The sequence below is a fragment of the Lingula anatina genome, chromosome 4, assembly GCF_051362555.1.
Source record: "Lingula anatina isolate TDL-2025a chromosome 4, LinAna3.0, whole genome shotgun sequence".
NCBI classification, from domain to species: Eukaryota; Metazoa; Brachiopoda; class Lingulata; order Lingulida; family Lingulidae; genus Lingula; species Lingula anatina.
Window position 1 is genome coordinate 2410572 of NC_141770.1, and position 23763 is coordinate 2434334.

Genomic DNA, 23763 nt, shown 5'->3' on the forward strand with positions numbered 1-23763 from the left:
ACGCAGACGGCAATGTAACAAAAAAAGAATACACAGGGGCGGATTCAGGATTATTTGAAGGGGGGTCCGCGGATGCTAAGCCCCCCCCCCCCCCCCCAACTTTGCGTGGGTTTCGGGGCCCGCTTAAGGGCCCTGAAAATTTTTGGTACTATAGAGATCGCATGGTGCCATTGGTACGGTTTTGAACTATGATTCAGCTAGTCAAAATTCTAATTTCAAAAGGGGACCAGAAATCGAAAGGGGGGGGGGTGATCGGAATCACCCTGACCCCCCTTTAAATCCGCCACTGAATATACACATTTAATTATAGACAAAGTTTTAGTGAGCCGGCCGTGTCCATGGCGACCGGAAGTTGTTTTGACCCCCCTTTTTTCTGGTTATTAGGCTTGGTGGTCAAATTATCACAGTGATAAAGATCATCCCTTTTGTGTAACTTCTCTATCAACACCCTTTGGCAGAATGATACACTATTTATGTCTCCTTGATCTAAGCTGATGTAAGAAATAGGATATGTCATTTAAAAGATTGGAACAAACTCAAGTGTGATGTTCGAAATTTGGCCGATGATGGTCGCATTTATTGGAAGTCCCATTAATAAAAAGAAATAAAGCATATTAATAATAAACATTGAATAATGTTGATAAATGATATAAACATTATGTGGGCAGAATGATACACTATTATATAAGTGCGTACATTAAATCCAGGAAACTTGAGAACGTCAACTTCATCAGTACTCAGTATATATAGAATTTGCATTACATGTACAACCTTTGCAGATGATATACAAGCTCAAAGACATATAAATGCTGTTTTCATTTATTCGCTAATTTTGATAAACCTCCCTAAGAAGATATCCCTAGGTTATTGAATCTTTTTTGAAGTATATACAGTGTAATGTACTCGGGGATCGTTATGAGTGTCACTACTAGGCTCCACTATGAGACCAAGAGGTGTAAGTTAAAAATGCTCAAAAGATGTCCTCATCTACAATGAGTTTCTCACATACATTATAAGTTTATTATCATTGGCGAGTGTTATATATTGTATAAAAGTAACGAGCACTTTACTAAGTGGGTCAGCAACGAAAGTTAATCGATTGCCTTTACTAATATATAACGCTCATCACCTTATTCACGGTAGCAGTCATCAGCAGTTTGGCATAACAACAGTTTTCAAATAAAAAAAGAACGAAGGGAAATAAAACAAAGGCACCATGTTCAGACACATAAAACAACCAATCAATTATCTTTTGGCCTGGTATCCAACAAGGCCAGCTTCAGTCTTTTCCAGAAAATGTCCCTTTTGCGCAGCCGCAGATCTGGCCAATAAAGACATTGGCAATGTCGTATCATAATCCCCATTGGCTGCGGTAGTTGGGTTTTATCAAAACGTTCTTCAAATATGAAAATAACCGAGCGAATGTTTCCTTCAGAGAGCTTGGTCTTGGCCAAATTCAGTTCAAAATCACAATCATCGCTTTCCAGAAAGTTTTGAGTAATCCAGAAAATGACACTGTAACTGCAATCCATGGCTCCTTCAACACTTTCTACAATAGAGTTGCCGGGAAGGAAATTGCGCTCATGGATACAAAGACGAAAATTGAACTGCTCGTCATTTTCCAGATTTGGGATCAGCTCGGCAACAACCCAGGCCGTATCCAGTAAACTATAAGATACAAACGCGTCAAATATCTTCTCAAGGTTGACGTCAGCATCTTGTGGTTTCTTAGTACAACATTGCCACCCGAACCTGACGACCAAAGCGAATCTAATGTCCCATCTTGCATAGTAAGCAATACCAGCTATAAAACACATGAATAGTACCACCCCAAGGATACTGACCGCCACCTTCGTCGTGTTGTTATCACATTGCCACCAGTCAGGTTTGAATTCAGTGATTAGAATTCTCTTTGATGTAGTAGTACCAAAGCAAAACTCTTTCGAGTCCTTTTTGACAAATCTCTGAAAATATTGCTGAAACTGCCGTATATTGCAACCACAAATAAACTTATTATTACCCATTTTAAGTACACGTAACGATACTAAACCATCGAAGGCGCCATCTTGGATGTTGGATATGAAATTAGAGAAGAGCGCCAAGGTGTGGAGTTGATGCAAGTTTCTGAATAGACCCTTAGGAATAGTCCGCAGTTTGTTTCTTGACAGAGATAGACTTCCAAGGCGCACCATAGAGTCAAACATTCCCACTGGTAGTTCCGATAACAAGTTACCACTTAAATCTAAATATGTTACATTCTGAAGGGATTGAAACATAACAAGGAGTATAGAGACATTTGTAAGTGACAATTTGTTGTCATTCATTCGTAAAGTTTGTAGATTTGGCATTCCTTTGAAGTAATCTGCGCTCTGTATATCACAATGTAAGTATGCATTGTTTCTGGACAGGTCTAAGCTCTGTATTTGTTGTAAATCCTGAAATTTTAGCTTTTTCAAATTGACGCCGGTATTCTGTAGCATATTGAATCCCTTGAGGGTAAGCTGTTCCAAGGACGACAAATTTTTAAAGACAAACTTTTGAATTTTCTGTGGTTTACTAGGCCCATATTCCAAGATCCTTATTCTTGAATGATCCTTCAAGTAATAACTTATTTTCTCAAGCGACGCAAAGCGAGAATACCACTTGTTCATAAAACGGAGCTCTTTTAGGTATGGAAATGCGTTTAGTGTATCAATAAGAATGTCTGTATTCAAATTATTAAAACTTAAATCTATCTTTTTAAAACTGTTTCTGGGGGCCTTTAAAGCTGCTACTAGCTGAGACTGTCGAATCTCACAATGATCTAAATATAACTCGGTTAGATCGGTCAAGAATTGAAAAGTTAATGGTTGCATACCCCCTAAATGATTCTTTCCTATATCTAATTTTCTTAGAGATGCATTTTGAAGGTGAAAGAATGAAATCGGATCTAGTTTATGAAAGAACAAGCCTATACGTCGCGCATTCAAGGTAGAAATTCTACTCTTCCTTAAACTGTAGGTTAAATTCTGAAATGCTTTGCAGCTAACTGGCCCGACTGGATGAGTAGAATGCACCAGTGTAGTTTTGCAAAGAGGATTAAAGGAAATAGATAGTTCCCCGATATTCCATATATCTGTAAAAGTGTTGTCACATATCTGTGTTATTTTGTTCCGTCCCACACCCAGACTGAGTTGGCCAAACACTGACAGTGGTTGTAAATCTGCTCTACATAAATTAGAAATTCGATTGTAAGACAAATCCAGGTCAAGTTTTTTGCGAAAGGGGCTTTTTGAAATATTTAAGCGAATAGTGTGTATCTGATTAATTTTAAGACTGATGGTCCTGATTCTTGGGCTGGAGAAAATAGCCTCTGGAACATTCTGGAATTTGTTGTTTGAAAGAATAACTTCTTTTAATTCAATATTTGTGTCAAAAACACCTTCCGCAATACATTGTAACCCAACATTCCTCAAATCAATGTGGCTCAACCGTTGCAAATTTTCAAAGAGAGGTGATGTAAGTGACAATCCAAAAATATCTTTATTATAAGACAGATTGATACTCCTGAGAGACTTCAGCGGTTTAAAGATTTGTTCAGGTGGATGTCGTAGATGGTTGCTGCTCAAATCCAAAATTTTCAGAAGGTCGAGACCGTAAAACGCGTCCTTATTCAGGTATGATATATTGCACGATTGAAGTAGCAAGCTTCTCAGCTTCGACAGGAACTGAAACTGTTTATCATGTATGAGCCTGAAATCATTATATGAGAAATCAGCAGTAGTTGCTGTTATCGGGAGATCGACTGGAATCGCTCGTAGATGTCGTTGCCTGCAGTTCACAAGTGTATCGTTTTTTGGTCCATACTCCACGTGGATGACACACTTGTGGGTTGCAATTGCTGTCGTGGACAACATGGCCGCCCAAAGGGAAACCAAAATACATGTGCGTATGAGTAAGTATCTCGTGTGAAGACTGAGTCTAGTCATTGTTATACTGAAAGTGAAACAAACATGCCTAAGTAAACGTTTTACGTTTTCCACTTTTGCTTTAATTTCTAGATAATATATCAGAAGTAATATTTTCAAATAATGTTTTAGTAGATTTAAATGCAGCACAACAGAGCTACGTTTGCCAAAAATCAAAAGGGAGAGAGAAAATCAACAAAAACTTATCGTTCTTCTATGAAGGATATATGAAAAAGAGCGAGTTGTTCTTCCTGTCGTAACTTAACAACTGGTTTGATCAGTAATTCCAAATGAAATATTCAAGCCAAAAATATATAAATAAGACTTACCTCAGTCGATTTTCTCACAAACTGTCCAAAACTGTTTTGTTGGGAGCGAAAATGATTCTCAGTTTAGTGCTACAAATGCTTTTAAAGTAACTTCCATTTCCTATCCTCTTTTATCATGTGACAGCAGGGGTATACTATGAAATTGGACGCGCTGTGTTTTGGATTCAACTGAATTTCCGCCCACATTACTATTGCCAAATGTTCTTTCTACCCTGAGTTTTAACTTGAAACAAACTTCCGCACTTGAAACGGCAAGGGTTGCTTTGGTGTAGAGGTTTGTTTCAAGTTATCTCTGAAGCTCGGGGTGGTTCTCTCCCGATAAGATAAACAATTTTTTCGCATTCACTTACATGTAAATGTTTCTCCAGCAGGACACGACTACGGCAGCGATATTCACTATTCAGTGGTACCATGGAACCATACAGTGCCATGGTGGTACCAGCCACGAACAAGATAACTAAATCCGTTTTCAGAAATGTAATAAACGTCAGCCAGTTAAAGGTTGAGTCAAGGAGGTGTCAGGCGTCACCATCTTCTTAACTTAACGAAATATACCAACACGTTGCATATCAATATAAAGCTTATTTTAACAGTTATTTATTGTATATCATTATCCTATATAACGCTTGTTCCTTATAATGCATGTTTACGTCATCAAGGTCAAAATCGTGTTTTTGTGAAGGTTACATTAATAACTTTCACTTTTAGGAAGTATTTCCTCTTGATTTTTTATGCATGTAACTTATTTGCTCTTCTTGTTTGTTAATATATTCTAAGACAATCTCAGCTTAATCACTGGGTGATCAGCTAAATATAAGCGATTTATCTGAGTGTACTCTAGCCATTATCACTTTAGAAATAGAGCCTAGACTATTTTTGATTGTTTTTTTAAAATTATTTTAAGTACTCGAATTTATTGTGCTATAGTAATACACGTAATAACCGAACTCAACCTCTTGAATTTAATAATAGAAGGTTTACTTTGATACTACATTTGTACCTTAACCACGGATAAAGGAATAGCCAATGTAAAAAACGTGCATATATCATATCAGAAACATTAGCAGTCTGCGCACCAATCTAGCACCCCATTTCCATAGATTTTTATATCGATCTATCCCTGTGGGGAGTATCACTAGATTACTGTCAGCTTGGCCGGCTTAAGCGTCTGTCCCGCCTACTAAAAGCTGTAAGGGGGTAATTAACTATGGTGTCCGCTCGGCTGACTGCAATTTAGCGTGAACCCCCAGGGAGTTAGGTCGATGTAAATTTTAATCTTTAGATCGATGTAAATCTCTGGGAAAGCACCCTTATGCCGCCGCCACATGTCATCCATGCCTTAGTAACTTCAAGGCTTGAATGCTGCAGCCTCTTGCTCTATGGTCGCAGCTTAGTAAGAACAGAGCAACCCCAACACATCCAAAATATTTCAGCTCGACTCCTTACTCGGAATTCTTTAGGCAATCACAACACACCGATTTAAAAAGAAATTTACTGTCTACATGAACCTGTAAATGCAGGTCCGTAGCCAGAGGGGAGGTTTGGGGGTTTGAAAGAACACCTCTTTTGTCGGAAAAAAGGTCCCCTCTTGGTAAAATTTTACCTGGGTACACAAAGGTTTCATGGTAAAAAGTCCGCTTTTTCAGAAAACGAACCCCCTTTTGAAATTGCTGTCTACGGAACTGAAGTGGGTGGGTTTATTCCAAATTTTTAATATAGCTACTCGAGTTCCCTGTTCACCTGTATAAGCCAACACTACTATGATGACTATAACGTAGAACCGTCACGTTCACGCGAAATGTGATTTTCTTCTTATAATGCATACAATAAGTATTTCAAAAGAAATACAAAGGCATTTTATTTTATTTTATTATATTTTATTTTATTTATTATTTTTTTTTTTAAAGGACGCCGAAATTGAGTTTGCACGACCACATGACCTGGAGCGTCATAGACGACCTTTGGTGAACAATAAAAGGGAATTAAAGCATTTTAATGGGAGGTTTTTAGAGTATTGCTAACGAAGGCTACTGTTGACAACATCAAGAAAAAAATAACTGTTCTTTACACTTGTTGCTTTTTTATGTTTAATATTGTCAAATCAATTGAATAAGAACAAAGAATAAAAAAGAAATATCCAGGAAGTTGATGCTTATTTGGTTTACAGGGTGATGTTAAAGGGATAATAACTCTTCATTTTGGCCAAAAAATGAATTTCCCTGGAGATAAACAACAATTTTCCCATACTTACCAACGGTTAATGAATCCATTTTACATTCAAAGATAGTCCCTTTTTTTCTCTAAAAAGTTTTTTTTTTGTTATAATTTCTTAAGAGATTATAACATAGTATAGCTATCAATGCAGGTCACGTGGTCTAAAGACAAGCTCAGATATCAGAATAATAGCTATAACTGCCGTTTTTGTGTTAAACAGAATATATTATATTTCTATGAGTTGTTCACAATTTTTTATTGTGAAATATATATCTCATACGAAGAGTAATTGTCCCTTTGGAGTCACCGTTATTTCTCCAACGCTCAGTATAATCATTCACGAACATTACATCGGAATAAGGTCTCTCAGTGACCTTGACACGGGATGACATTTTATTGTCAATTTAAAATGTTATAAGGATAATTTAGCTGTCTCCATGATTGCGCACACACGTGCACATACACGCACACAGTCATGAAGACTTTGATGTGCACGCCACTGCTGTGCCTCGAATTTACACCCACTAGCCTTTCCCGCCTCTTTCGCGCTTGTAATACCCCTCCCACGCTCTCTCCTTCTATATCTTCCAAACGCACACTTTTTCTCTCTTGCACACTCACTCTCTCTCTCTCTCTCTCTCTCTCTCTCTTGTTCTTCCCCCCTCCCCCTCCCCCCCTCCCTCTCTCTCTCTCTCTCTCTCTCTCTCTCTCTCTCTCTCTCTCTCTCTCTCTCTCAGACAACTCCGCTAAATGTATCCGAAAACAGCACTTAAAGCATACACCACGCAGCGTTCAGGCTCCTAAATTAAGAACAAATAAATAGCATATTTCCACGTGCTGTGCTATTAAGCTATCTATCGTCATGTGTAACGCATTTTCTCGCTTGTAAGCAACAAATACACAAAATAGGAAAGGCATGGACACTGCATGTCTCGTTAAGGAAGTCTACCGTATTTCTTTGGGACCTTCCGCGTTTCAGTGAGGCGACCCATTAGACGAGCTCGGGGTTATTTTAAGGGGCTTCCTTTTCTCTGTATTAACCTGGGAAAGTGGTGACAGGCTGTGAATTGGATCAACCTGTGATTCTAGTGGCTATGAATTATTCAACAGCAGCTTCGGCTGTTAGTCATGTAGGAAGAAAATCTATGTCGATTTTATTGCCCTCCACAGAGCTCAACGCAATGTTACTCCGCTGACTTGTATGGGCGGAAAACATTTCGACGACATTAAAAGATATAAATATCAACATAAAGCAACAAGGCGATCCGTGACATTTCTTGCTGTAATACACATCACTCCAGTGTGCTATGATAAGATTAGATGGTAGTACCCATAATTCAAGACGACTGAAGAAGCTTTAAGACTGGCCGATGCTTTTTTTTTTAAATACCTTCATTCTACACGTGAATTCACTATATAAAGGACCTTTTATTGCCATTGTCATCTTTCTTTGTCAAATATCATTTACATGCCTGGTATAAATGCACCAATTTTGTGCACGCAAATGTGGTAAGGCGAGCTGTGTCATGTGCAGCTGCTTGTCGACGAGGTTACTATGGGAAGATGGGGCTCTGCAGCCTATTTAGGCTATAACCATATAAGGCAATGAAGAAAGCTGCCTTTCTGGGCGTGACAGGCTATTTCAATAAGCAGGCCACTGGCATCCTCACTATTTGCAACCGATCCCTACTGTACAGAGGTGCTTTTTAAGCTTCAGTTATTTTTTAACTCCGATAACACTCTCCCTTCACAATGTGTGACGAGGACGTCGCCGCGCTGGTCATTGACAATGGCTCTGGCATGTGTAAGGCCGGTTTTGCTGGGGACGACGCACCACGAGCGGTGTTCCCGTCCATCGTTGGACGCCCAAGACATCAGGTGGGTGACCGGATCGTCTCTGGGATTGAATTTATCCCTTTAAGTAGTAATCATTAAGTATAACGGTGAGAGCCACCTGTGCTATGTAAAAAATTGGCCGGCCACGTTGTGTATTATCATCATGGTTGCAGACAGAGTAGATAGTTTTAGAAAACATTTATCTTTATAAATAATGATTAAGTAGGAATTCGGCCTAAAGAAAGAACGATTCAATAATAATAATAATAATAATAATAATAATTATTATTATTATTATTATTATTATTATTATTGACCTTTTAATCCAAGATCTATCAACCTGTATTAATACTAGCAATCAAATAAGATTCAACATTCTTCATCATAACATTCTTCATCAAACACTGAATATATCGGTCCTTGAATGGCTACCTCACTAGATTAATAAGGATGACTAGTCACTCGATTATGAATTATGAATCACAGCATATACATTAATTAATATATTACTGCATATGAATTAAGTGAAATCGTCTGCAGATGCTGACATTTACTGACAGAAATGAAGCATTATTAACGGCAACTATACCATTGAAATAGTCATTACACTCAGTATGATCAACTACAATAACTGCTACCTGGGTATATTTATTAATAGATATTAACAGATTCATTGATGGTTTCCAGTATCAACAAGGCGGTGCAAATCGACAACGCCCCCTTTTTAGTCAGGCCCCGCCTTCCACAGCTTTGCCGGGGGGGAGGCCCCGCCTTCCACAGCTTTGCCGGGGGGGGGGGGGGGGGGGGGGGGGGGGCGGAGGGGGGGGAGGGGGGTCGTTTGCTCAGTAAACTGTTTGTTGTTGTGGAGATTTGAATACACAAGAGGCACATACTATCGAATGTAACAGAGTGACGGGAAATATTTATTGAGACGTGCCTTGATATAAAATGTCATCCAATTTATAGAGACTTAAACTGAGAAAATAGTTCAAATCACACGCATTGTGCCACTCGCTGCTTTTATTGCACGTTTGTGTAATAGATAATAGAAATCCTCTCTTTCTCTCTGTCTCTCTCTCTCCCTCTCTCTCTCTCTCTCTCTCTCTCACACACACACACACACACACACACACAGACACACACACACACACACACTGGGGGAGAGAGAGAGAGGGGTGGTAGGCGCACAGTAACTTTCCCCTCTCTCAGAAACAATTTTGCAGCATGTACACAATGTAAAAAAATAATAACAAGATCCCATCATTCTATGTCCATGAGAACATTACATGCCGAGTCACTTAAAGGTTAGCAGTATATGCGCCATGCGTCAAATCCTCTAGTTAACGCGACCTTTAGCGACATCAGTACAATGTGCCGGTTGGTCTTTTACAAACCTGTGACCTATTTTGCTCGGTTTGCCTTTTATGGGAATATCCTGCAGTAGTAGGCTTGTTGTTGACAATGATGAGCACATTATCCGACAAGCGACATGCCCCTAACCTCTACAATATAATCCCTGGCGGCATATTAAAGCTAGGTTTGCCATATGCGCGCTAGGTCCACTGAACCATTGTTTTTAACCTTCAGATTAACGTTGCTAAATGTTGTATTGCTTTTGTTCTAAATTAACATGTATAAAACCAGTTGTCGCATGTAACTTCTGTCCGTTAGTGGCCCCGCATGGCGGTATTATGACACAGACGGAAGGCATTTAGTTATAAGAGCTAGGAGCATACATAATGAACTGCTGTGTTAGTGGAGTGATGTGTGTACAACTCGTCGCTTGGTGGATGGGATAGCGGTTAAGAGGGTGGGCACTGAAATGACAGCCATTGACTGTCGCAGACACTGCACTCCGACCAGCTGTCAGGGGGCTCGGGGCTTTAGGGACGCTCTCTTTCACACACACACACACACACACACGTGCCCGCGCGCTCTCGTTAGCTCTCTCTCTCCCTCCCCCTCTCTCGCTCTCTCTCTCTCTCTCTCTCTCTCTGTCTCCCTCTCTCTCTCTCTCTGCCCATAAAGGTTAGCTGAACCGCACCGCCCCCATCTTGTCAAGCCGCTTAATAGACACAAGCATGCAAATTTGAAAATGGTCCGAGTTTGAAAAACAACTAGAGTCATCTGAGGTGAAACCCATTTCAGGCAGAGATGCTATGCAATTATAACAAATGTGAATTATGTTCGAAAGCCGTGGTAATATAAAAATGCCCCTCGGCACCCGTTTAGTGTATTGAGTGCTGAATACGGATCACATTAATAAAATAATGTTATTATTTTTTTCTTTTTTGAAAGTAATACCCTTATTAGGTCATAGTATCTATGACCTTATCAAAAATGAATCATTTTTAAGATGAAGAGTAAAAAAAGATAAGTGTTTACAGTAAGTTGTATGACATTGCACTTGACATTTTATCAAAGTGAGTCACTTAACGGGATGCTAAACAATAGAGGAAGTAAAAATACACATTGTTATCAGGAATTGTGCATACTTACGCTAAAAAGAAAACGAAAGAGAACACGTTTTCTTTGGAGAAAAAGATACCCTTGTCAGGAATCGTGTATACTTAAGTTAAAAAGAAAACGTTTTTCTCTGGAGAAGAAAGGCCCTTACGGGATGCTAAACAATAAAGAAAATGGAAATAAAAATTGTTATCAGGAATCGTGCATACTTACGAAAAAACGAAAGAAAAAAAAAATATATATTTTTTTTTTGAGAAAAAAAGATGGCTTTGTAAATTCGTCTATATTTTGAATTTGTATAAACATTTCGTTCCCGGTAAAAAGTTTTCTTTTTCTTTAAGAAAAAGTTGTTCATTGTCGCAGGCAAGGCAATAAATTGGTATTCTCTTTATGAGTTTGAAAAACTATCCTTTTTTTTATTTAACGCACCGTTGTGAAAAAATAGTTGATCTGGCAAATGAAATTTAAGGTTGACAAAGGTGTCAGATTTTTAATATTGAAAAAATTTTTTTCCTGAAATATTCAGCCTTATGATAGACGTTTTTTCTCGTGGTTTTTATATTAACGTACAATGTTTGTTTACTTGCTTATTCTTCCTCTTAGCAGGATATTAAACAGACGGACATTTAAATATTAAATTAAAATATGATCATAGTTATAAATTTTGGTTCATCTGTTTCAGGGTGTGATGGTTGGTATGGGTCAGAAGGACAGCTACGTCGGCGATGAGGCCCAGAGCAAGAGAGGTATCCTCACCCTGAAGTACCCCATTGAACACGGCATCGTCACCAACTGGGACGATATGGAAAAGATCTGGCATCACACCTTCTACAACGAGCTGCGTGTGGCCCCCGAGGAGCACCCAGTCCTGCTGACAGAGGCTCCACTGAACCCTAAGGCCAACAGGGAAAAGATGACCCAGATCATGTTTGAGACCTTCAATGCTCCAGCCATGTACGTCGCCATCCAGGCCGTGCTGTCTCTGTACGCCTCTGGTCGTACCACCGGTATTGTGCTCGACTCCGGCGATGGTGTCACCCACACAGTACCCATCTACGAGGGTTACGCCCTTCCCCACGCCATCCTCCGTTTGGACCTGGCTGGTCGTGATCTCACAGATTACCTCATGAAGATCCTCACCGAGCGTGGCTACTCCTTCACCACCACAGCCGAGAGAGAAATCGTCCGTGATATCAAGGAAAAACTGTGCTACGTCGCCTTGGACTTCGAGCAGGAGATGCAGACGGCCGCTTCCTCCAGCTCCCTGGAGAAGAGCTACGAGCTGCCCGACGGACAGGTCATCACCATCGGCAACGAGCGGTTCAGGTGCCCGGAGGCCATGTTCCAGCCTTCGTTCCTTGGCATGGAGTCGGCCGGCGTGCACGAGACCGTCTACAACTCCATCATGAAGTGTGACGTGGATATCCGTAAAGACTTGTACGCCAACACCGTGCTGTCTGGAGGCAGCACTATGTACCCGGGCATTGCCGACCGCATGCAGAAGGAAATCTGCGCACTGGCCCCACCGACCATGAAGATCAAGATCATCGCTCCACCAGAGAGGAAATACTCCGTATGGATCGGAGGCTCCATCTTGGCTTCTTTGTCCACCTTCCAACAGATGTGGATCAGCAAACAGGAATACGACGAGTCCGGACCCAGCATCGTCCACCGCAAGTGCTTCTAAACCGTGAAACCCTGAACCGCTAGAATTCATTCAAAAGACGGAATGACCCCCCATGCCTCGTTTTAGCTAACCCAAAGAGACACATAGAATAGAGGTGATCAAAACCATATCATTGAGACAATGCTTGAGCTAACGAGCCATGTTTTCTTGTTGCCATATGAGAGAGGTTGTTTGAAGTTTTCTGTGATTTTTATTTTTTTAACCGAAGCTTAGAAAGGACTGATCGTAGACGCAGCCAGGGTCGTCCAATGCAATCTTGCCAGAGAGATAGCTTAAAAACACTTTGCTTTAGAAAAAAAGTAGAAAGATAATTTGCATTTTTAAAATAAACGGACAGAGATGTTTTTACTTTATAAAGACAGTTTTTATTACACATAGAATGTGTTCGTATGTTGTTGTAAAATAAAGTTAATTGTTTTCTTAAGGGAACAAAGTAATAAAATTTTGAAATGTTTAATAATCTATTCTGTTTTAATGCGTTTAATAATTTATTATGATTAGCAAGCTCTCTCTCTCTCTCTCTCTCTCTCTCTCTCTCTCTCTCTCTCTCTCTCTCTCTCTCTCTCTCTCTCTCTCTCTCTCTCTCTCTGTATTACCACTCTTACTTAAAAGCAGCACTATTTTCCCTAAATGTTGCACGCAGTTAGGAGTTTTTTTCTTTTCCAAGTCACACAAGCTTACTGTTACTTTCTCTGCCCTCCCTTCACTGAAGGCATAGTCCCAGTTTCATGAAAAAAAACGTAAGACAATTCACTGGGTAACATCCTTATTACCAAGGTAACATGCATGCATCTCAGGTGCGGATTTCGACGGGGGGGTGGGGGGGGGGGGGGTCAGAACCCCCCCCTTACTTCGATTTCTGGTCCCCTCTTGAAATTAAAATTTTGGCAAGCTGAATCATACACATGTAGTTCTAAACCGTACCAAATGGCACCATTCGCCCTCTTAAATACCAAAATCTTGGGGTCCTTCAGTGGGGGTTTGGGGGGGGGGAGGGTCGGTCTCGCATCCGCAGACCCCCTTCAAATAATCCTGGATCCGCCCCTGCACCGTATCCTATCAGAAGCAGTGTTAGAACACTCTCTTGGACACACGCACACGTCCTAATCAACTAAGGATTTTAAAAAGGTTCTTTGTGAAACGGGGCCTGCATTGTTAAGACATCGCTATCGCAATATTAGTCCTCTGTCATTTATAGTACATGTATGTGTTTGTGGTTTATTATATGTGTACAGATAAGTAATATTCGTATAGGAGTTATTTCCCTTTTTAATCCGACCAACTGCTATTGCTATTTGACATAGAAATTAAGAAAAATTCTCAAATACAGTTTATTGAACAAAATTACTAAGAGAATATAATTTGAGCAGTGATGACCCGTGATCCTTTTCTTCTCGGCGGATTTTTAAAAGTAATTCTTAAATAATGTTATTTCTTTATGGCCCTTTCTTCCTGGGCCCTGCTAATTAAACCCTTTTATACTCATTTTTCGAACCAGCCAAAGAGAAGTGCTCAGAGAAATAGCCACATTCTTACCCAATGAAGCCCTTCTTCTAAGTTACTCTTAGACCCCATTCCCAGGGATTAGATCTATCCAACTAGATCGACCTAACTCTATGGGGGTTCACGCTAAATAGCTGTCAGCCGAGCGGGCACGAAAGTTAATTACCCCCTTACAGCTTGTAGTAGGCTGGATGGACATTTAAGCCGGATTATCTGACAGTAATCTAGTGAGACACCCCAAGGGGATAGATCGATCTAAAATCAATGGGAATGCGCCCTAAGGTAGCCAGGTGGACATAAACCGACACACTTGGCTACACTTGTTCCCATTTCTAATATGTGATCTACATTTTTATCAAAAATAAAGTACCAAGAGTAATTACCAAGACTTGCTTTTTTAGTCCCCTGAGGTGAAACCCATTTCAGGTAGAGATGCTATACAATTATAACAAATGTGAATTATGTTCGAAAGCCGTGGTAATATAAAAATGCCCCTCGGCACCCGTTGACATGTTGAGTGCTGAAATGGGATCACATTAATTAAATAACGTTATAAATTGTTTTTGAAGGTAACACGATTATTAGGTCATAGTATCTATGATCTTATGAGAAATGGATCATTTTTAAGATGAAGAGTAAAAAAATGATAAATGTTTACAGTAAGTTGCATGACATTGCACTTGACATTTTATCAAAGTGAGTCACTTAACGGGATGCTAAACAATAGAGGAAGTAAAAATACACATTGTTATCAGGAATTGTGCATACTTACGTTAATAAGAAAACGAAAGAAAAGTGTTTTGCTTTGGAGAAAAAAGGATGCCCTTACGTAATGCCAAACAGTAAAGGACATAAAAATGCAAACTGTTATCAGGAATCGTGCATACAATGTTTTTCTTTGGAAAAAAGATGCCCTAACGGGATGCTGAACAATAAAGGAAATGAAAATAAAAGTTGTTATCAGAAATCGTGCATACTTACGTTAAAAACGAAAGAAAATCTTCTTTGGAGAAAAAAAGATGGCTTTGAAAATTTGTCTATATTTTGAATTTGTATAAGCATTTAATGCCCTGTAAAAAGTACTCTTCTTCTTTAAAAAAGGTTGTTCATTGTAGCAGGCAAGGCGATAAATAAGTATAGTGTTTATGACTTTGAAAAACTTTCCTTTTTATTTAATGCGCCAAACCTTTGAAATGATTTGGAATGCTGATTGTGACAGAGAAGATACAAAACACATCAGGTGCAGCTAATGCAATCAAATGATTTTAAACCTACTTTTGCTTGAGAGACGTCCACATTGAATATTGGCCCCATTTAGTTAACACTGATAATATGAATTTTATGGTTTTTGTGAAAATTGTGTTTAAAATGGTTCAACTAATGTATAAATATTTATCTAGGCTAATTTCCGCAGCGGAAATAACAAAATAAACAGGAAAAAGTGAAACTATAAATAGGTACAGATGAAGGGAAATATGCATTGTAAAAGCATACGTGTGCGCATATGTATGACGTCGTACGCACTCAAGATTAAGTTATCATTCTTTTATGATGTGGTGATGTGAAGATAAACTTTCAGTGGCGGATTTAAAGGGGGGGTCAGGGGGGTCCTGACCAGTGGCGGATTTAAAGGGGGGGAGTCAGGGGGGTCTTGACCAGTGGCGGATTTAAAGGGGGGGAGTCAGGGGGGTCTTGACCAGTGGCGGATTTAAAGGAGGGGGTCAGGGGGGTCCTGACCAGTAGCGGATTTAAAGGGGGGGAGTCAGGGGGGTCTTGACCAGTGGCGGATTTAAAGGAGGGGGTCAGGGGGGTCCTGACCAGTGGCGGATTTAAAGGGGGGGAGTCAGGGGGGTCTTGACCAGTGGCGGATTTAAAGGAGGGGGTCAGGGGGGTCCTGACCAGTGGCGGATTTAAAGGGGGGGAGTCAGGGGGGTCTTGACCAGTGGCGGATTTAAAGGAGGGGGTCAGGGGGGTCCTGACCAGTGGCGGATTTAAAGGGGGGGAGTCAGGGGGGTCTTGACCAGTGGCGGATTTAAAGGAGGGGGTCAGGGGGGTCCTGACCAGTGGCGGATTTAAAGGGGGGGAGTCAGGGGGGTCTTGACCAGTGGCGGATTTAAAGGAGGGTGTCAGGGGGGTCCTGACCAGTGGCGGATTTAAAGGGGGGGAGTCAGGGGGGTCCTGACCAGTGGCGGATTTAAAGGCGGGCCAGTAGTCCTGAACCCCTTCGGTTTCTGAAAAAAAAATAACGATAATATTTTCCTCTTTGAATTAGAATTTTCACTAGCTGATCTATAGTACTAAACCGTACCAGATGGCACAGTTCGCCGTCTAAAATACCACACCGGTAAGTAAACGTCAACCGGGGTGGGGGTTGGAGTGAAGGTCGGCTTTGCTTCCCCCCCCCCCCCACCTTCAAATAATCCTGGGTCCTCCTCTGGTCCTGACCCCCTCTTCTGTTTCTGAAAAATATATATCACACCAATATTCCCCTCTTGAAATTGGAATTTTGACTAGCTAAATTATAGTTCTAAACCGTACCAAGGGCACTGTTTGCTCCCCAGAAAACCAAAAAAAAACTATTGAGCAGGCCACAAACCCCACACCAAGTGGGCGATGGTCGGCTTCACATCCGAGATCTGTCGTTCCGGACCCCCCCCCCTTCAAATAATCCTGGATCCGCCCCTGTTAATAGTCTAATTGGTAAATAAGTAAGTCGACAAAATAAATAAAGAGACCAAACGTGTTTTTCAGTAGTCATACTAGAACCCACCAAACTGTATTCGGTCCTTACAAGTTGCATGTACTTATTCATATTATTCATATGAACCTTGACATTTCATCAAGGGCCTGGCCACATGAAAGATCCGTTGAAAATCTATATATATATGAGAAATTCAAAATGGTATGATTCATGCACCATTGACGTCTCGTGTCTTTTCTCGAGTTATAAACCTAACTTCTGATTCCATGAATGGCGTACGTGGGCTTGATGCTGACAATTTTTAAATTAAAAATTTTAGTCAGCAGGCCATTTCCTCTAACTGAGCAAAATGTATCGTAGCATGGCAGAAGACCTCATCGATTTTGTGCGCGTGTGTGTGTGTATGTGTATGTGTATGTGTAAAGAAAGACACACAATGCTGCTATTTCAGAATAATTTTCACATTGGGGAAACAGGTGTAACAGGAATGGAAGTCCTAGGAATGGAAGCCCGGGCACTCATATGATTAGTACAGGTAAGGGTTAATTGACGTAATGAAGTATTTTATGGACGACTGTCACCGGTACAAAGAAATGGGGAACGGACTACGGTTCATAGCAGACTCCCATTCCTGTTACGGGCTACATGTGTAGCATAGTAGGCGCAGTAAAACATTTCCCTAACTGAGCAAAAACGGACTTGTAGAGTATCGTATGTGACATCGAATATTTGCACGACTTAGAGCATATGAAGGTATCACCACCGGGTTTATTGAACATTCGTTAACAATTTCAGTAACAACAGGGGCGGATCCAGAGATATTTTCTGACAGTCTTCCAAATTATTTTTGTTAATCCATCCTCCATTTTTGACCGTCTTCCGACAGAAAATATTAGATACCCGTCATTGTAAACTTTAAAATCTGACCGTCTTCCGGAAGACCCAGAAGACGGCCTAAATCCGCCCCTGAACAACCTCTCACCTGAAATGAGCTATACCTGATGTTATTTGCATAACAACAAGTTGTTCATCGTAGCGCGAGCTGTCTTCCCGAATGCTCACTTGGCAGTTAGACAGAGTCGGGTGTAGACGCAACAGTATGTGTGGTGCAGTCAGAAGGTCGAGCTTTTATAAGGCGTGGAAGCAAATGTATATTTGTGAGTATCACTTTTTCTTCATCAACCACAGCCATTAAATACTAAAGGCGCAAAAGAATGAGAAAAATAGTTACGGCAAATATATATGACATGGATTCTTATACTATATTCTCATTGTTACTAGTATGTCACTCAGAATGGTAGAAATTATTGCTTACAGTGCACTGGAACTCCAAATGTTCAGAATAAACGGCGCATTCATCGGATTTTTGATGATAACCTATGTTTGCTTGAAATCCTCTCCACTTTAGAACCATCTGTTAGAACATTTTGTGTGCCCCGGCCTTGACAATTAATTTTAAATATTTTGACCTAATTTAAAATGTCGTGTGTTTAAATGTAAGTATTACCATGCTTGGCACAGTTCGAAGCTTCTGATCCAAGGATTTCGTGTGCTCATTGCACAATGATTGACAGATACATATTTTACACAGCCTGTCGTCTCCATTGTGCCGTGTGTTGTCCATCCATTACAGGATTCTCTGTAAAATTATCACATATGTGCAATATATTTGTCACAATTTTGGGAGAGAATTTGTAAATGATCTCTTTCTCTGAAATGGGTCAACATGTACTACAACACGTGTTATAACTGTTAATATCAAGAGGAATATATTAACGGTCGTAGCAATAACCTCGACCACCCTGCAAATGAAACGGGTTGTGCTATCAGTGTTACTTTTTTAACAAGAGGCCTCAAATATTTATATCATTAACTAATTCCAGATCATAATTTTGGTTTTACGCTAGCTGAACCTGAACTTGAGACTAGTTAATAAACGTGCACGCCATTCCATTTATATGTACCCTCTGCCCTGTGATATTACATGCATTATAAGAATGTACAGAGCCTGTCTGTTTAGTTCAAGTTGTAAGCATTGTTTTATCTTTTCAGGAGCTGAAAGAAATTCTGCACAGCATCCGCCTGAAAGCAACCTATGAAGTCTAGCCTTTGTTTCACACACAGGAACCCACGCTCCTTTGTATATCTATTATATGAAAACTCAATAAAACTTTTGTAATTTTTTGGCTTTTTATTTTTCACTATGTTATGAAATTATTATGAAAAGGATAGTAGTAATCATAATGGAAAATCTGTTATTTTTAGTGTTTGAGGACTTTCAAATTAAATCTGAACGGTAAATAATGCCAATTAATGTTTCTGTGGTTGACGGTTTTCTGTGGTACCTAAATTTTAAATAGTTGTAAAATGACCAGTATTTTCTAAATAATCCCTCCAAGCTGTTTTAGCGCACTGAAGTAAAATGGTTTCCAACAACCAACATTTCTTATAGTTCAAATTTATATAAATTTACAATCTTGCTTTTTAAAAAATTATTTGGATATAATATTTTCTTATATAGAGAGGGTCCCATTTTGACGGGTTTTGGCTTTTGCTATCGTGAATTGCTTCAATTCGGCGGCCTATTTTTAGTATAAATACTTTATTTGATTTTTGAAATATTATATATAATAATGAAAAGGTGGGATGATTCTGATTTTAACTGGCCAAAAATTTGATTTCTGAGAGTAAAACGGTACAATTTCAGTTTTTGTTCTCTGCAGCTAATTTCAATTCTCGCCCCACCTGTCACCCCTTTATGTAATAAACTCGCCCCACCTGTCAGCCCTCTAATGCAATGGAATCGCCCCACCTGTCACCCCTCTATTGCAATGGAATCGCCCCACCTGTCACCCTTTCATACAATGGACTCGCCCCACCTGTCACCCCTTTATGCAATAAACACGCCCCACCTGTCACCCCTTTTAGCATTAAACTCGCCCCACCCGTCACCCCTTCTAATGCAATGGACTCGCCCCACCCGTCACCCCTTTTATTCAATGGACTTGCCCCACCCGTCACCCCTTTTATTCAATGGACTCGCCCCACCCGTCACCCCTTTTATTCAATGGACTTGCCCCACCCGTCACCCCTTTTATTCAATGGACTTGCCCCGCCCGTCACCCCTTTTATTCAAAGGACTTGCCCCACCTATCACCCCTCTAATGGAATGGAATGGCCACACAATAACACCTCTTTATTTGGAATGGAGTCGCCCCACCTGACATCAGATGTAACTCCTTGATGTCATCAAAATAGGATTTACTGACAGAAAAAAAGAATTGTGTTGGATGTGGATGAGAATGGGGAGCATAGAAATACCAGTTTATTATGATTTTGAATTTAAATAAATAAAGCTGTAAATAAAAAAAAACAATGACAAAAGGACCTTATCTTGTACAGTGCCATATACAACTTCAGAACTTGGACCTGATAAAATGTTGGAATGCAAGTTTTATGTTGGCTGTTGATTTTTCATATGATTAAGTGAATTTAAATAAAATGAAAATTAGAAACCATTTTTTGGTGGTTTTGTGCCCTAAGCGACCCCATGCCCAGGGCAAAGCGAATCTTTAATAAAGCTAGAGTTTCTGTCGCTTATCAAACAGATAAGACGTTTTGGTAAGCTTCATTTGTAAGAATATAATAAATCTAACAGTATATCTGTGAACCATTATACCTGAATGCTTTTCAGCGGTTTGTGGAAGACAAGAAATAGACGTACATGTATAGTACATTTTGCAAATTCTGTAGCCAATCAACCTGCAATTGCCGAGATGAACCTAGGGGCTATAGCAAGCAAATTAAAAAAAAAAAAAAAGAGAATCAAATGACCGTCTGTTTATCTATAGACATATCTGTGGATAACTTGTGAAAAATCAATCTGTCGCCCTGGTAGAGGGTAGCAAGTGATTACATATCATAGAAATCATCTTCACAAACATCAAGTCAACTTTGCCATAATCTCACGGGCCCTCGTGCTAGCCTCTTATCACTGGAGTGAGAAGATTAAATTTTGAATAATAATAATAATAATAATAATTAGTAAAAATAAGATTCTACAAGTTGACCCAAAGAACGAAAAGAAAAATAACGCACCTGAAAACAGCTAGCTGACCTCTAAATGGAGTTTTGATTGATCCAGTTGTTTTAAGCTAAGATTTACATCACCCCCTGACATCAGTGCAACTGAAAAGGCATTGGGAAAGGCTGAAAAGTAGTATGAGATTTTACATAGAGAAAGAGAGAGAAGAGGGTGAGAAAAAAGGGAGAGAGAAAGAAGAGGGAGAGAAAAGAGAGAGAAGAGGGAGAGAGCAGGGGGAACGTGAGACATCAAAAAAAAAAAAAAAAAAAAAGAGAGAGAGAGGGGGAAGGGATTATCTAAACGTGGTGATTAAACGGCTGGTTTATTGGAGATAAACCAACATATGTTCTCTTGAAGACGTATGTACAAGTTGGATAATCATCCAGAGTACTCTTGCGTGTGAAAAAAAACCGAGATAACATAAAATAACCCAAGATAACACGATTTCTTTGCCAATCGCGTGCCGACCGTCGAGCCATGTGCTACAGGTGCAATTAGGGGAACAGGTCGAGCTGTAACATATACACGTAATTAAACCAGCACTAAAACCACCCAAAGCAAAAAACCCATGTATATAAATGCTAATTCAATTTTTCTGACGTCAATTATCACTTCTGTATTTTGATATGGGCGTCAACAACGCTAACACTTATCAGAGTTGGCCGTCATCTTGTGACTATACGTGTAGCAGCACGTGAGAGCGTATTTGCCTGGTGAACTGAAAAAAATAAAACATGTCATTTTGTAATGTCAATCTATTACCTATTTGTAATCAAGACAATGCAGCAGGATATAGAATTATAAGGGTGAACTTCAGACGTGACATAATCTGGATATACAAGATATCGCCACGAAAGATGACAGTAGAATAATTGCTTATAAATGTCACATGATGTATTATGTATTATCATAACTTATTTAGTTGTTATTTAGTTTAGGGTTGTACAATAAGGTAGCAATATGCTGCCTTTACCCTTTTTATTGCAATAAATAAATAAATAAATAAATAAATAAATAAATGAAAAAAACGAGACACGCATACAGAGGGGTAACTGCAATTCATCCCAAACATCAGACATAAAAACCCGAATGCAGACTCCCGATCTAAGGCCGTTCAATTAAAATAGTTTACTTTAACAATCTCTCTCTCTCTCTCTCTCTCTCTCTCTCTCTCTCTCTCTTGTAGATCTCAAACAAACTATAACGAAGTCTACCGGTGCTACCCCTACTTTCATTTCAGGGATTGAGCATGATGTATTAATAAAGAGTGCTTTGGTGGTTTTCAAATCGGTCCATCTCTGTAATTTTTTTTTCGTAATATCTACGGCGGATTTGAAATTAAATTCCCTTGGATAGATGATTTGTTAAACGCTGTGAACCTAGGGTTTGGTCTATAATAATGCAAGCCTATTTTGGGAAGAATGATAAGGCGACAGCTTGTTATTTCTCCCACAAAGTCCACTATATTTAGACACAAATCTAATCACGGTCAATTATTACTAATGTAGGAAATCAATTGATTGTCTGTTCAGGATTGATAAGACAGTGATCACGGCGGGGTATCGTTTATTCCGGATAAACATGAAATGAAAAATACTAAAAATATCACGTTCTTGAAACGAATATAAGACACCACTGTTTGAAATGGTGTTAGAAGATAAGGATCAATCTAAATGATGGATGAAAATTAGTTGTATGAAATCAAAAAATATGACAGAATGAAGGCTTGTGTGACATCTACACATTTAAAGGACATCCCTTCGTCTGACAACGGAAGATGTAATTGTTTCAGAGATTTTTCAACATGAATAACAAACACTTGTCCGCCTACAAAAGAGCTTATGTTTCATTTTCGAAGAAATGAAAATTTTGTTTTTTTCCTCGAGCAATCGTATACAAGGTACTCGTGAAACCGTTCACATCGTCATATAATTAACATCAAATGGGTCTTATGGGGTTAAAATTGGATCTTTGCATTGTCATAAGCACTATTAGTTTGTCGACGACGCTACAGATTCTTGTTCTGCCACAAATTTGGCACACGTGCGTTTCCTTAAAAAGTCTGAGCAAAAGAAATCAGCAGCGACCTTCTCAAACATACACTGTACGCCCTCCCTTCATTTCTCTCTCTCTCTCTCTCTCTGTGTGTGTGTGTGTGGGTGTCTCTCTTTCTCTTTCCCTGTCACGCGCACACGCACACACATACATACAAACACACACGTGTTTGCGTGAACACATGCATATGTAATTTACATGCATATACATTTACCATATGCACCAATACATACAAGATTAATGTGAAAGTTATGACGCAGGTTCGTCAACCAATACAGTGATGACAGTTTCAAATATCAATATTATTTCCTGACTCAAACACGAGATCGCGTTCCCACAAAAACGTGTCATCACCAAAAAACTGCAAGCACGCGCATGGACACCTACTGTCACGTGTTGCACGATACAAAACAACTCAGCTACCCACGCAGTCAGCTACAGGGTGCGTGTAACTAGCACGGAAGGTGACCAAAAACGTTGAATTAATGCGCAAAACACGCGGAAATCCTCACAACATGTGGCAAATAACGCAAATGCCTTATCAATTCTTCTTGTGGAAAATGAGTTTTTACTTTAAACATAACCTTCTTTCATAGAATCAGCTGATTACATAAAATAAATAATAATAATAAAAATAATAACTTAACTTGCTCCATTTGGCCGATTTTGATCGTGTCTTTCGATGTTTTCCCTTTAATAGCCAATATGAACTTCACCTTATTCATTTGGACTAATCAGAGTATTGAAATGCGTTTTTCAATTAAATTTCTTTAATTCTGTTCTTCCCGTAGGAAATAACATACACTGCAATCGCACGTCATCACGACCCTTTATCGTCATTATAGGACCGCAAGTGAGCTCCATTTTCAAGGTTTTTTTTTAACGAGCAGTAGCACTAATAAATTTGTTGTAACATCTCATATTTGAAGCAATATATTGGT

General features: G+C 39.6%; 2 protein-coding genes and 1 long non-coding RNA gene across 3 annotated transcripts; 2 read left to right on the forward strand and 1 right to left on the reverse strand.

Moving 5' to 3' along the window:
- Positions 1–543: 543 nt before the first annotated feature.
- On the reverse strand, positions 544–2480 carry LOC147762054 (toll-like receptor 4). Its single transcript, XM_087010589.1, has one exon. It carries the CDS (start codon positions 2478–2480, stop codon positions 1242–1244), a length of 1239 nt encoding a protein of 412 aa, XP_086866715.1. The 3' UTR covers positions 544–1241.
- A 5653-nt stretch (positions 2481–8133) lies between these two features.
- LOC106167998 (actin, cytoplasmic) lies at positions 8134–12943 on the forward strand. The gene is made up of 2 exons (XM_013546913.2): positions 8134–8368; positions 11475–12943. Exons 1-2 carry the CDS (start codon positions 8243–8245, stop codon positions 12477–12479), a joined length of 1131 nt encoding a protein of 376 aa, XP_013402367.1. The 5' UTR covers positions 8134–8242; the 3' UTR covers positions 12480–12943.
- Positions 12944–17096: 4153 nt separating this feature from the next.
- On the forward strand, positions 17097–20019 carry LOC147762055 (uncharacterized). Its single transcript, XR_015333735.1, has 3 exons — positions 17097–17218; positions 17720–17840; positions 18736–20019. It is a non-coding gene; the product is annotated as an uncharacterized LOC147762055 (long non-coding RNA).
- Positions 20020–23763: the final 3744 nt, after the last annotated feature.